The 14,096-nt window shown below is 47.0% G+C and overlaps 1 protein-coding gene across 1 annotated transcript in view; it reads right to left on the bottom strand.

Moving 5' to 3' along the window:
- Positions 1 to 6,788, bottom strand: part of CMPK1 (cytidine/uridine monophosphate kinase 1) — a 29,390-nt gene extending 22,602 nt beyond the window's left edge. Inside the window, exon 1 of the mRNA XM_036757165.1 lies at positions 6,498 to 6,788. Within this exon, the coding sequence (XP_036613060.1) occupies positions 6,498 to 6,722 (225 nt within the window). The 5' untranslated portion in view covers positions 6,723 to 6,788. The remainder of the gene's footprint in view (positions 1 to 6,497) is intronic.
- Positions 6,789 to 14,096: the final 7,308 nt, after the last annotated feature.

Raw genomic sequence — 14,096 nt, forward strand, 5'->3', positions numbered from 1 at the left:
TCTCCTTTAATCTAGGCAAGTTTTAGCTCTGTATTGTTCTCAGTATTTCCACTACTACCCACCCCCCCCCCACTCCCTCCTTATTACAATTAGATTCAACAGATATTTATTAAGTGAATCACCTGAAAGGCTCAGTGATAGGAATAAAAAGACAAAACAATAAAACACCTGCCCTCAGGGACCTTACATTCTGCTTGGGAGTTGCAGCATGTAGACATCAGCAAGTAATACAGAGTAAGGTCGGGAGGCCAAGTGCTCCAGGCCAGCCTGTCCTGGCCAGGCTGCCAGAGGGCTGTGCCTCCAAGGACTCAGGTGAGAGCCTCCCCAAGGCTCTGTGGTCTCCAGCAGGCCCCAACCTTTGTCTCCCAGCTCCCTCTTCATGCACGATTGGACACTCCAGGTAAACTGGCCTACTGAGGGCCTGCCACCCAAACCTTCCCAACCTTGGCCCCTCTGCTCCTCCAACGGAGGACATGGAGCTAAGACAAAGGCATGCTGAACATTCACCAATGTCTGTCACCACTGCTCTCTTAGTATTGAGGCCTTCACCTCCTCTCAAAGGAAGCCTTCCCAGAGTTTCTCCTCCTGAAGTGAGCACTCCCTCACCATAGCTTTTTGCAGCTATTTTATGGAAATTATCATTTGCATTAGACTTATCTGCATACATGCCATCAATCAATCATCAAGCACCTTTGTAGCATTGTGGGAGGTGCTGAAACCTCTAGCTGCTCTGGACGAGAGACAGGAAGAGTAAATCCTGAAGGCGCCTGCTTCTGCTTTGGGAAGGAAGTTAAGGAAATGCTTGTCCAAATCCTACAAGTGAAATGAAGGTTTCTTTACCTTTAACCAGGGGCCAGGGAAGGGCAGAGGAAGGGGATGGTGCCTGCCCTGGCCCTCCAGAAGTCTACACAGAGCCGGATCCTGGCTTGACAGGAAAATCCCTGTGTCCCCACAGCCTGTTTACCACAAGGGGGCGCTCCCACAGCAGTGATCTGGGGAAAGACAGCTTTCACTTGTACCCTTTTTCTTGTAACAAAAGCAGGGAAGGAATGAAGTGTTGGTCTTATTTAATTTTAATCCCCACCTCATTTCTGTATACAATGTGGCTTAAAAATAACTCAGATGGGTAATGATACAACGAACACAAATGTGAATCATTTGCTTTGAGTCCCCCACTGACATTTTAAAACCCAGCTCAAATGCCACCTCCCCTGGGAAGGAACCCTTCCTAGCGACCAGGGAGCTTCCCCTCTACCACCCCTAGAGGTTTCACAGCCCTGCAAGGTCAGTGCCACCGAGGTGATCATCATCCTCCTCCTCCTCCCCTGGAGGGCAGGGGGCAGAATGCTGGATCTGTACTGCAGGAAGACCAGTCATGCTGTGTGAGGGTCAGCCCAAATCACAGCCTGCTGCTTTTCTGCACTCCTGTGGTTCCAGGCTTCAGGCTCTCTTCTCCAAACACACGGCATGGCTGGGAGCCCAGATTTCAGCCTCCCCTCCTGGACCACAATTTCAGGACAGCCTAGGTCACCACACTTCGATGCCTTCCCTGCTTTCTGGCAAACTCCTCCTTGACAAGACACAACAGGCAACCCTCAGACTGCCAACTGCCTTGCCCCCTCAGTGGACCTTCCTTCCCGTCTCCACCCGCCCCCGCCCCCCGTTTCTAGAACAACTATTAAATCAATTCTGCATAGGACATGTCAACCTATGGCCCCCACCCCTGTAACTATGCAATCAAAGGGCCCCATCAGGCCACTACTCCGCTATCTGGAGGTGTCCCCAGTGAGAACCTAGGCTCCTTGAGGACAAGGAATTTTTTTTTTTGTATTTGTGGGGCGGCCGGGTAGCGCAGTTGGCCTTGGGACTCAAGAGTTGAAATTCTGCCTCGGATACTAGCCATGAGACCCTGGGCAAGTCACTCCACCTTTATTTCTCTCAATTTCCTCACCTGTAAAATGGAGAAGAATGGTACCTACCACTGAGGGTTGTAGTGATGATGAAAGGTGACACTGTATATAAAGCAGGTGCTTTACAAACCTTAAACTGTTACTGAACTCCTCCCTTCTCCAAACACCCCTACTTCTTCTGGATGAACCCCCATTCTCCTGATTCCCCCAAGCCACCCTGAAGCCTCCCCCCTCCTCCACTGCCCAATCCTATCACCTTGCCTTCCATGTCCCCACCCACACCTGGCCTCCCAGCACGGGCAGGCCATTTGCTGTTCCCTCACTTCTAGCCCCTTCTCCCTCCAAATCCCTCAATCTCACCTTTCTCTTTCTCCTACTGTCTCCCCTACATCATCTCAGCCCCATTCTCTGAAGACCCCTAAAGGTTCCCATCAGTTTCCCATTCAGATTCTACAACTCCAAGGTTATTTGAGGCAACAGACCTTGAAGAGATGACCAGAGCCTGGGCATCCCCTGGCAGCCAGGGTGACTACATGTTTGGGCAGTCTAGCTCCAAGCCTGGGTCAGGTCACTGAATGTGGCAAAGTAAAAATGACCCAACTGAGGGCCCTGCCCACAAAGGAATTTACAGGCTGGAAAATACATACAAGGAGGCTCTCCAGGAGAAATCAGGCTGGCCTAAGGGCCCAATTCTTGAGTTTTTGTGATTGACTCCAGGAGGAGAGAGGCTTTCCTGCTATTTTAAGAAGCATCCAGCAATAATAGCCTGGCAAAGATATTCCCTTGAGGGAGCAGAGTTTGGGTCTGGTGTAACTGGTTATGTCAAAAACAATTCTACAATTTAAAGATGAAGTTTTTTTTATGAAGTGACTCCACCCTTTTCCTGGCCATTATATAATAATAATAGTTGACATTTCCGTCACGCTTTAGAGCTAACAAATGCTTTCCGCGCAATGAGACACCAATGTACGTCTAAGGATGATAAATGGGGACTAAATAGAGGGGAAGAGGGGGCAGGGTGGACACTGCTGGTGCTAACGTCAGTGAGGAAGGTGGGAAGGACCCTGGAAGATGAGTGACAGACACTGGTGAGGAGGAGCCTAGGATCTAGATCAAGGGGGTCCAACTCAAATAAAAACTGAGATGGCTACATACTGACTTAGAAAACCACATAACAGCATTATCTGTGTTTTACTCTATTTTTATTTATTCTGTTAAGTATTTCCCAATGACATTTTAATCTGGTTCAGGCAGCACTCTGGACAGAGTCAGGAGTGTCCTGGGCTGCAGGCAGCACACTCCTGGTCTAGACAAACTTCAGAGACTTGGAAAGAGAAAGGGTAGGAAAGAGGACCCAAGGCAGGGCAGGTGGACAAACGGAGAGACAGAGCTCGAGATGCTCGCTTGAGATCAGAGGCTTTGAATCCCTGTGAGGCTCCATCCAACTGAGGTCTACAAGGCCCAGGGACCTTTGAGGCACTAGATGATCTTCTGCTCTAAAATCCTCAGATCTCAGGAACTCAAGCTTATAACAAACGGACAGTCCAAGGCTTAAGATGGTGTTAGCAGTCACCAGTAAGACATGCTAGGCCAGGGCTGTCCAAAATGCACCCACAGTGCGATTTATGTCTCCCACCTACAAGCATAGAAATTTACATAAATGCTTTAGTAAATAAAGCCAAGCTACTGCAGAGCTCTCATTAAAATGGCAAATACATTGTCTATTGTTTCAATAAAAACCTAGGGTTGGACAGCCCTGTGCTAGGCAATGAGAAAAGCCTAACTCCAGACCCTGGAGGTCATTCTGAATTCAGTAAAGCAGGGGAGTGAACCCCTGGGGGTGGAGGTCTAACTATATGACTCCAGACTCAGAATCACAGGCCTCATCACTAAACCACTAAGAGTCACTCAGAATAACCCACAGGCCTCAGGTGATGCTTCATGGCCACAAAATTCCAAAGACCACAGAGGCTGCCTGCCCTATCTCAATAGCCTTAATCAAAGCCCACAGTCATCTCTTCTCTTTTAAAATAAGGATACAGTTATATATGGGATTATTAGGCACAGAGCAGGTTGGTTGCTGGGTTTGGTGAGTTTTTTTCTTTTTACTTAATAGGTTTCTGGGAGCACATCTGGTCGGCTATGTTAAAACAAAACTTACTAAAATAAAAACCAGCCAAATGTCTGGAGCTGGCAGATGCAGGGTCTGGGTTTAGTAAAAGCCCACGACTTGGAGAAAGCAGGATCAAGAGAGACCAAGATAAATGACAGCTCTGACCTTTATTAGCTTGGAGACTGGACAAGGAGCTCACCAACCTGAGCCTTGATTTCCCATTATCTGCCAAGGAGATAATAGGACTGACTGATGAAGTAGAAGGATTTTGACTGCTTAAAGCCCTTTTGGGATCCTCAAGGCCAAGGACTCTTCACCTTTCAGCTCATGCTGGACACCTTTGGCACACCAGATGGGGCGGCCTGAGAAGGGGCCCCTGGTTACAATCGTGCTTTAGGTTTGGTTTGGTTTTTAATTCATATGGAAGGGAATGCTTGATTTCGGTTAGAGGTTAGCAAAAATAAAGATGTCATTTTTTTTCCCCATCCAAGTTCACAGACCCTCTGAAATTCATCCACAAGCCCCCAGAGGGTCTGTGGAGCCCAGGCTAAGAATCCCTAATCTAATCCAACCCTCTAGTTTTTTTCAAAGAAACTGAAATTCAGATACATAATCCTTGGCAAAGGGCGTGAGTAACAGATCTGGAAATGGTCATCTGACAATAATCCAGTGTTTGTTCCTCTAGAAAATACTGCCTCTGGCCTTGAAGCACTATGGAAATCATCTAGAATTTATGTTTGTCATCTATTATTCATTTAAAATTCTTTGAGGACAGTCAGTTTTTCCAATCTTCCCCTTTATCATCTGCTTTTTAGAAGGTGGAGGAAAAAAAGAGGCAAAACTAATCTAAAGACTAAGAAAAAATGAAATTTATATATTATTTCCCTTGTCAACATATTGGGTTTGGTTTTTCTTTCTTTAAGTTAAAAAAAAAAAGAGCCTGCAGCTACAAAACGCCACTGGGGAGTTCACAACCTCTAATCTAGAACCCAGTGAGCACACCCGTGCACCACACCCACTGACATCTCAGAGTTGGGACAAAGCAACTTTTTGAGGGTAGTCCAGGAGAGAGCCCAGCAAGACATTCAGGACAACAGCATCGGCAAATTAGTAAAGGCCCAAATCCCAATTCAGCGAAGGCTTTGGAGCAGAGAGGCCAAGGAGAAAACAATCTTGGGAAACAGCAGCTCCCCAGCTCTCCTATCAAGGGCTGCCGGGGTCAGCTATCCCCTTCAGATCAGCTCTTTGCCCACAATCACTGACATGCTCTTCCTTCTCTGGAGGCCACTATTTTTCTCCTCAGTGGCCAAGGCAGATTTTGGCTCTGTGTACTGAAAAAAACTTCCGAAGTGGGAGCTGTCCCAAAGTGTCATGATGGGCAGTGTCAGGCTACAGGGAGCTTCCAGCCCACCCTGGATCCCTTCAGAGACGGCTGGTAGGTACAGGGCCAGTTCTGGTCTGGGACGTCTCACTGGTGTCCTGACCCAGGCGGGGTGGACTGGCTGTCCTCTGAGGTCCCTGCCAACTCTGTGATCCTGGCCTCAGCAGGCCCTTGAATTACTTACTGCCACTAAAAGGGTACTAGATAGGGGGTTTGGTCACGGGTTCAAATCCTGTCATGGACTAACTGTAAACCAGATTAAAATGTAACTGGAGTTTTAAGAAAATACATAAGAATATAATGAAGTACTTAATTCACCGCCTGCCTGGAGGCAGGGCAACGTTTGCTCCCCCACCCCCCACCAAGTCCTGACCCTGAATCCAAACTTCTTCTGTCACAGCAGCTTCAAACCCCCAGAACCAGAGCTGAGCCGCCTGCCTGACCTCAGGCAGGAAGGGGACCCCCGGGCTGCCCCCGAGGGGATCGAGCTCTGGGACCCAGCCCCGGGGAGAGAAAGAGCTCCTGCGGAGGCGTCCACGCAGCTGTCCCGGCCTGAGCACTCCCACCGAGGCTGGGGCAGGGTTGTCCTGCACAGACCGACAGCCAGCGCGCACCTGGGGCCGCTGTGCACGAGCGACCCGCGCATCCTCCCCCGGCCTTCAGAGGCACAGGCAGAGCCGCAAGGGACGGGCAGATGGTCCAGTGTCTTACAAAGGGGGAAACTGAAGCCCGGCGGCCCCACGAACCAGCAGGGCTGGGCGGGACTTGGAGCAGGGACTGCCAGGACGGATGGGGAAACTGAGGCTCAGGGAGCGGAACTGCCCCGCCGGCCAGCCTGGCGCTCCCTACGTGGCCACAACCCCCGACCTTTGGCCGCTTCGAAGCCCCTCCCTCCAGCGGAGGCGCCACAAGTCCCAGCATGCACCGCGGACCTCTGGTCTGAGAGGGTACCGGCCTCCCTCGCCCGCCCTCGGGGGACCACAAGTCCCAGCATGCCCCGCAAGCCCCCCGCGCTCGGGCCGCGGGGCGGCCCCGCAGGGCACGCCGGGAGCCGTAGTCCGGGGGTCTCCGAGGCCGCAGGCCCGGCTCTCACCTGCACAATGCGGGAGCACTGGGTGCCCTTGCCGGCGCCGGGCCCGCCCAGCACGAACACGACGAACGGCTTCATAAGGCGAGGCTGGCGGAAGCCGAAGGCGAAGGTCGGAGGGAGCAGGCGGCGGACGCTCGGACCCGGAGCCCGGGGCGGCTGCAGCGGGAAGGGCAGCGGGAGCGCGAGGCCGGGCGCGGAGACGCGGAGGCGGAGGCAGCCGCTCAGCATGCGCCAAACCTCGATTCCCGGGAACTCAGTCTGGCTGCTTGCAAAGAGGAGGAGCAGCGGCAGGGGCGCGGGGGCGGGCGGCCGAGGGGCGGGGCTGGAGGTAGGGGAGCGGGAGCGCGCGCGATGGGCGGGGCCCCGAGGGAGGGCGTACGGGCCAGAGGAGGCGGGGCAAGGAGGGGAGGCTGGCGGGAGACTCTAGGAGCCCAGAGGGCTTGAGTCACCCGGGCCGAACTCACTCCCTGCCTGGCCCCACCCCACCCTGCCCCGCCTGCGCCCCTCCCATCCCTCCCAATGAGAGTCGAAGGATTGGACGGCGGTCCTGTCCCAGCGACCCAGTTCAGGGGTTTTCTTGCCCTTTGGGAAGGACTGGGCCTGTGATTTCACTGATGGAGTGAGTCCAAGTCAGTCTAATTCCACTAGATTGTAAATCCTTTGAGGGCTAGAATGTCTTTTGCCTCTTTTTGTGTCCCCCACACCTGGCACGTAGTAGGCGCTTAATTAAAAAAAAAGTGTATTGAATTGATGTAGAGAACTCGTAAAAGAGGAAAGCTCAGCTACTCCTTCCCTGTTCTTTTTGAGTTTTAGAGTTGCCTGGAACATTGAGAGGTTAAGTGACTTGACCAGGGTCACGCAGCCTGCAGGGGCCAGGGGGAGCCCAGGGCTTCCAGCTGAGTCCAGCTCTCTCCCCTGCCCGGAGCACATTTTATCACCAATCTGTTCTTAATGTACCTTTTACAATAAAGGCCTTTTCACAAGAGCTTTCATGATAATTACCGTCATAGGTTTCAAAGAAGAACCTTTGTTGAGGGATCAGACATGATCAATTAAAGGAATCACAGGCATGGAGACGATTATGAATCATCCAAAGAGGCTGATTGCGCCAAAGTAACTGCCCAACGTTGGCTCCAGAACAGCGAGGGTAAAAGAGGCCACAGAGTGGGCCAAGACCTTGATTATTCTCTCTGACATCCACAGCATCTCCTGTCTGTCCCCTTTCCACTCACAGCAGCCCCCCTGGCTTAGACCCTCATCATCTCTTGCCTGAACTATGGCAGCATCTTTCTAAGCCTCTGGTCTTTCCCCACTGCAATCCATCTTCTACATAGTTACTAACCTAATCTTCCTCAAACACAGGTCTGACCATGTCACTTCCCAACACAAAACGCCAGTGCCATCATTACCACTAGAACCAAATATAAACTTTTCTGTTTAGTGATTGAATGCCATAACAGTGTAGTTCCAACCTACCTTTGCAATGTTAGTACATGTTACTCCACTTCATGCATTTTATGGTCCAGACAAACTAGCCTTACTGAACTTCATACATATCGCTCCATTTCCCATCCCTAACTGGCTGTGCACTATGCTTGGAAGGCAATTCCTCTTCACTTCCAATTTTTGGAAGTTTCCTTCAAAGTTCACCTCAGACTCCACCTTCTACGTGAAGACTTCCTGATTCCCTCAACTCCTAGTACCTCCCCCTATTATTACTTTGTAATTTTTTTGCATATCTTGATGTAAAGGACTTTCAGAGGTGGACAGTTTTACTCACTGAAGGGGGAAAAAACAAAGACAGTTGTGAGAGAAATGCTTAAATGAATTTAAAAAAACTCATGGAGAAAATATACTTACTTTGGGTAAAGATGTCCCAAGTTCCCTCTTTTTAAGCATATAATTTGCAAATTCCTGTTATGAGGACTTTGAGTTAATAGCTAGGAAACTCTAGTCCCTAGAACTATTTAGTGACTATGAGACAAATGTATATTTCCAAATTATGGCTTAGTTGGCAGAAATGTGGCTTTGGGTTTATAAGCATAAGATAGAAGTGAATCATTTCACTGAGGGGACCTTGCTTTGGACCAATAGGGTAACTAACAGGAGAGCTAATTCAGAAGCAATGCTGATCCCAGGAGAAATCTCCAGTTGGGTCTCCAGAAGAGATCCTACTTAGAGCCTACACTGCCATCTGCTTGGAGTATAACCACTTTTGTCTCTTTCACCTACTGCTTGTAAGAACTGAGTAGAGGAAAGAAAAGATTTTGCCTCTGGAAAAACTGATTGATACTTCTACTTACTCCCACAGGGAGAGCCCAACCAAGAGAAGAGACCTAGGAAAGCTCTGAAGATTCCCAGACTTCGGACTTACGCTTTTTTTCTGAAAGGATGTAGCTATAGAGTGGCCCCAGTGGAGAAGCCAGCAGAGGAGATAGCCAGCACTCTCACTTGGGAGAACAAAGAGGCCCAGGAGAGGATCCTATCAGTAAATTGTTGTTCAGGCCATTCTTGAGGGCAGCAAAGTATATCATGTCTGTCATCTGTATCATCAGTCATGCTGGGTATTTGTGTTCCTGCTGCTTGGTCTTCCCTGCTATAGTTCTGTAAGTTCATACCCATTTTCCCCTATTATACATGGATGGGAAAATGTTTCCCTAGTTTATGGGTCAAATGGTATGCTAATATTCTTCTTGCATTGGCTTTTGTTTTGTAAATGTTTCTGATTAAGGGGTAATGGAACATAACATGAGCAGCAAGGTGGAGGAGTAGACATGTTCTCTGATCCGCACAACCTCTCTCACTTCTCCAAAACAAATTATATATCTAAGATATATAAACAGCAATGTCAGCTGTCTCTATGGTATAGGACACCTGGAATCCAAAATAAATTTAAAAAAAATCCAGAGCTACAAACTGACACTTATTCACCTTGAGCTCACTTGTCACTTCTCTGTCTCCCAAACTACCAGCAGTGAGGCTGAACTAGTAGACCTAAGGACATTAGCCAGGGGCCACAACCCTGTAGCACCAGTGCTGCAGAGTTCTGAACTGCCAATGCTGTCTGTGCACAACCCTGTAGCACCAGCAGAGCTGGAGCCAAGCTACCAAGCCCGTATCCTCAATACCTCAAAGCTCCAAATTGCTGGTGCCAGCCCAAAAAACTAAGGAAAAGAGGGAGCAAGATAGGACACCAGGACAGGACACTATTTGGGAGGGGGGGAAAGGGAAGGGAAGATAGTTGTTTAACACTGAGGGGAAAAGCACAGCATCGAAGTGGGGCCAATTCTGAACAAAAGTCAGTTGGAGCAGAGATCTAGGCTGTTGAACTGTGAATTGCCTAATGTCGGAGGAGGCAGAGATGCTTTAAGACGCAACCCCTATGGAAACCACAATCAGGAGGGAATCATAAAGTAAGTCATATAGGGAAAAATAAGGGAGGGGAAAGACTGAAGTTACCAAAGATTTGAGGAAAAAGAGAACTCAACAACCTTGAACATAAGCATATCAACAGGAAAAACAGTGACAACAGAAGGAAATATGGCCCCCAGGTGCAGTAAATGAGTGGCGGCATCTATGAACAAATGCTGCAAAACAAAGGAAAATGATCCAATACTTGATAAGACAGAAGACCATGTGGAATGTGAGGAAAACGTGGAACCACAACACACTGTTTCTGAATGGTTCAAAAAGAAATGAAACTTATGAGAGCAGAATTTATGGCCTTCACAACAAAAATAATGGGCAGAATAGAAAAACTATAATCTGTAATGGCAAGCCTCACCAAAGAAATAAAAGGGAGGACAATAGACTGAGAATGTAAACAAACAGACATAAAGGACAACCTAGAAGAAGAGAGTCAAAAACAGTAACATTAAAAGAAAATATGCTCCAAGCAAAACATACTAATCTCAAAGACAGGATGCATTGAGACAACTTAAGGATCATAGGTCTCCCAGAAAAACATGACAGGACAAAAAACCCTCACACCATAGTGAAGGAAATAATAGAAGAGAATTAATAAAGAAAAGTTACATATTCACCAAAATATTTTAGCAGTGCTTTTTGTGGTAGCAAAGAACTAGAAACCAAGTAGATGTCCATCATGTGGGGATGTCTAACCAGGTTGTGGCACATGAATGTAATGGAATATTACTGTGCTGTAAGGAATGAAAAGCACGATAAACATGGAGAAGTGTGGAAACGTGAATTGACACAAAATGAAGTAAGCAGAACTAAGAGAATAGTATATACAATGACTACAACAATGAAAATGGGAAAAATTACAACCAGAAAATAATTGAAGCCAGATATCAGGAAATTATAGAAAACAAGTTTGACCTGATAAAGAACTGATATAAAAAGGACACATCTCCCCACCCCTTTGCAGAGGTTAAGGTCCACGGGTTCAGAGCATTACACACGACATTGGATCTTGTCAACGCATCAGTTGGTTTTGCTGATTTTTTTTTCTTCTTTCTCTTTTTAGTTTTTAAGGAAACTATTTTAGGAGATGGTTCTCTAGGAGAAGAAGGGGTATGACATCCAGGGAAATGTAGGCATTGTAACAGATAGGAGACATTTAATATGTGCTTGCTGATTGATTATTATACAAAGTCTGCCACTAACTCACTTGCTTGGGCAAATGACTTTTCCTGCAATTTTCTGGTCCTATAAAATCAGGCTAAGATTTTAATGCAGCTTGGCAAGTGATTTCAGACAACTTTTCAGCACAAAATAACAACTGCTCTACGATAGATGGGTCTAGGAAGCTGCTCCTGTGAAAAAGACCTAAGGTTTCTAGTGGGCAGCTAGGTGGCTCCATAGTGCACAGACCACCTGGCCTAGAGTCAAGAAGACTCTACTTCCTGAGTTCAAATGTGACCTCAGATGCTGACTATCTATGAAACCCTGGGCAAGTCACTTCACCCTGTTTGCCTCAGTTTCCTCATCTGTAAAATGAGCTGGAGAAGGAAATGACAAACCACTCCAGTATCTGCCTAGAAAACCCCAAATGGGGTCACACAGAGTCGGACATAACTGAAAACAACTCCACAAGTTATCAATTGAGTTGGGACTTTCTTACTGTTTTAAAATGATTAATTGTCTTTGAGTCTTACTAGGTGCTAAGCCCCAGGCCCAAACCCCAATTAGGTGCTAAACCTATGTGGGTGTTACTTGGTAACCAAGGTGGGGCCCCAGGTGGGGCTAACTAAGGGAGGCCCTAGTTTACACATGAGTTTGAGTGATAGGTTTGGGACATCAGAGGCTCTTAGACCACGTAGGTTTAAGTTGCCTCTTTGTGATGATTTTAGGTCACATGGGTGAGTCGAATGTGTGACTTGCCCCTGACCCTGAAAAAGATATAAAACCAGGGGTTGGCCTTCTCTTCTTTGGAGCTCTGACCCACAGCAGTGGTGGCGCCAGTGACTCTGGGCCAGCCCACGTTATGAGGGCCCGGGCTGAACCTTGATGTTGGTAACTGTGAATCTGTATTTGGTCTGTCTGTCGATGTTTGTAATTTGTTTAGGGCTCTCACTCGTGCTGGTGTGATGATGCGGAGACTCCGGGCAGCTGTAGCTAAGGGCCCTCCAGCTTGTAACCCAGATGCTGGGACTTTGTTAAACTCTGGTAACTTTGTATTGGGATTTGAATCAGACAAGGTCTGTCTGTCCATGTTTGTACTTTGTATTTTGCTCTGAAGTTCAGAGTGGTGGTTTTTTTCCCCTGAACTAAGTGAATGATATTTGTATGCTGAATTAAAGTAAACTTGTCAACCCCTTAACGTTGCTTTCCTTACTAAAGCAGATCAAAAGAACCTGTGCTTTTGCAGCATGCTTGTTGTTGGGGTTGTGTTGGTCTTTCACCCCCACAACAGCTGCTAGCCAGATTGTTAAAACAATAACAACAAAAATATTTGACATGGAAGCCAAGAGAGCTACTGTGACCTTAGTTTCCCAGAACAGACTTATTTGAGTTCAGAACTTTATGATTAAGCCTAACTCCAGATAGAAGGATAAGTATAAACAGCTACAGGAAATTAAGTAGCAGGATGCTAAAGCGTATAAAAAATGAGTCACAGAATTAGGCATAGGAGCTACGGAAACAAATTCCAACTTCTCTTTTCATGGTGATAACAATTAGTCCTTTCATCCTCAATGTCACCCTATTGGTAAGAACAACCAAGGTTATTAAGGATTTATTTAATGCCATAAAAAGCACTATACTATCTACGAGGAGAAAACTGAGCATTATCTGGGGGTTCTGGAAGGAAGATAGATACCTGGTGAACAATAATCATGGCCTTTCAGAGTATCCCTGAAATAACTACTGTATCACTGTTGGGTCACACTGTGCATACACAGAATATTAATATCCTGTGGTTTGACTCGAGTCTCTGTTTGCTTTGGGCAGGTAATGAGATCCTTTCTCCTCAAGTCTGTCCTGCCCTATGTGTCCACAAATATTTGTCAGGCAAGTCTGATTCCATGAAGCTGAAAATTTTCTCTATCTTCCCTAATAAGTTCTCATAAATTTCATCAGCTTCATTTCCAGCATTGTCAATTTATTAATGCTGGGAGCTACATCTCTATCCATTCTCAACTTCAGAGAAACATCTCTTAACCTTTGTGAGAATGTTTAAATAGGTTCGTAAGTTCTTTTACTAACAAGAACTCTATAGAAAAGGGTTGGACGTGAGAAGGTCTATTCTAGTCTGAACAAACTGTATAATTGATAAACTGTATAATTACCAATAAACTGTATAATTACTCTTCCCCTTTCTCAACCCAATAAGTGCTTACTCTATGCCTGTCTCTATGGTAATGGGAGGGGAAAGGCAGCGGTTCCCTGCATTTCCTGCTTAGAGATGACTCTAGCCAGCTAGTATGTCGGCTTCGGTGGATCTGTGATCTCACTGATGTGAGCCACGCTGTCACCAACCACGCTGACCTGCCTGGAATATCTTATGTTCTAATCAAGTCTGATGTTGGCTCTTGAGTTTTGTTCCATATATGGAGGTCCCCTATTAGGTATGTTATACAGCTGTCTTTCCAGAAGCCGTAAAGCAGCTTTCAGGGAGTCAGGAAATCACAGTGAACTCATACAGGAACCTCCCCACAAAGGAAAAAAAAAACAATTCCATGAATTATTTTAGTCAATGCACATGAAATACCTTTGATTTGTCCAACTTTTGCAAGGTGTCAGCTTCCTTTGTCTGGTGGCTTCCTTTTTCTGGTTTCAGTTCCTATCCGTTGTAGCTGGGTTGTAGTTAAAAAAAAAAAAAACAGAACAACCACCTGGCAACTGTTTATAGTAAAATCATGTAATAGTGAAAAAATGAAAAAGAAAAACCACCTAAGTGCCTAGTGGAAGTCTGCAAAGAGCATTGCATTTGGAGTCAGAAGAATTGAGCTTCCCATTCTAGCTGTATGACCTTGGGTGAGTCTTTTAAGGTCTCTGAGCTGCAAATTGTACTGGGGACCAGCCATCAGGTGCTGACTTTTTGCTGTCATAGCCACTTCAAAGGCAGGGAGGCATAGTGCTCTGAGGGGTGTGCCCATCGACGAACCAGGAAAATTCTGGTTCCTGGAGGTTTTGAAA

This window comes from Trichosurus vulpecula, chromosome 4 (assembly GCF_011100635.1).
Source record: "Trichosurus vulpecula isolate mTriVul1 chromosome 4, mTriVul1.pri, whole genome shotgun sequence".
In the NCBI taxonomy this organism is placed as follows: Eukaryota; Metazoa; Chordata; class Mammalia; order Diprotodontia; family Phalangeridae; genus Trichosurus; species Trichosurus vulpecula.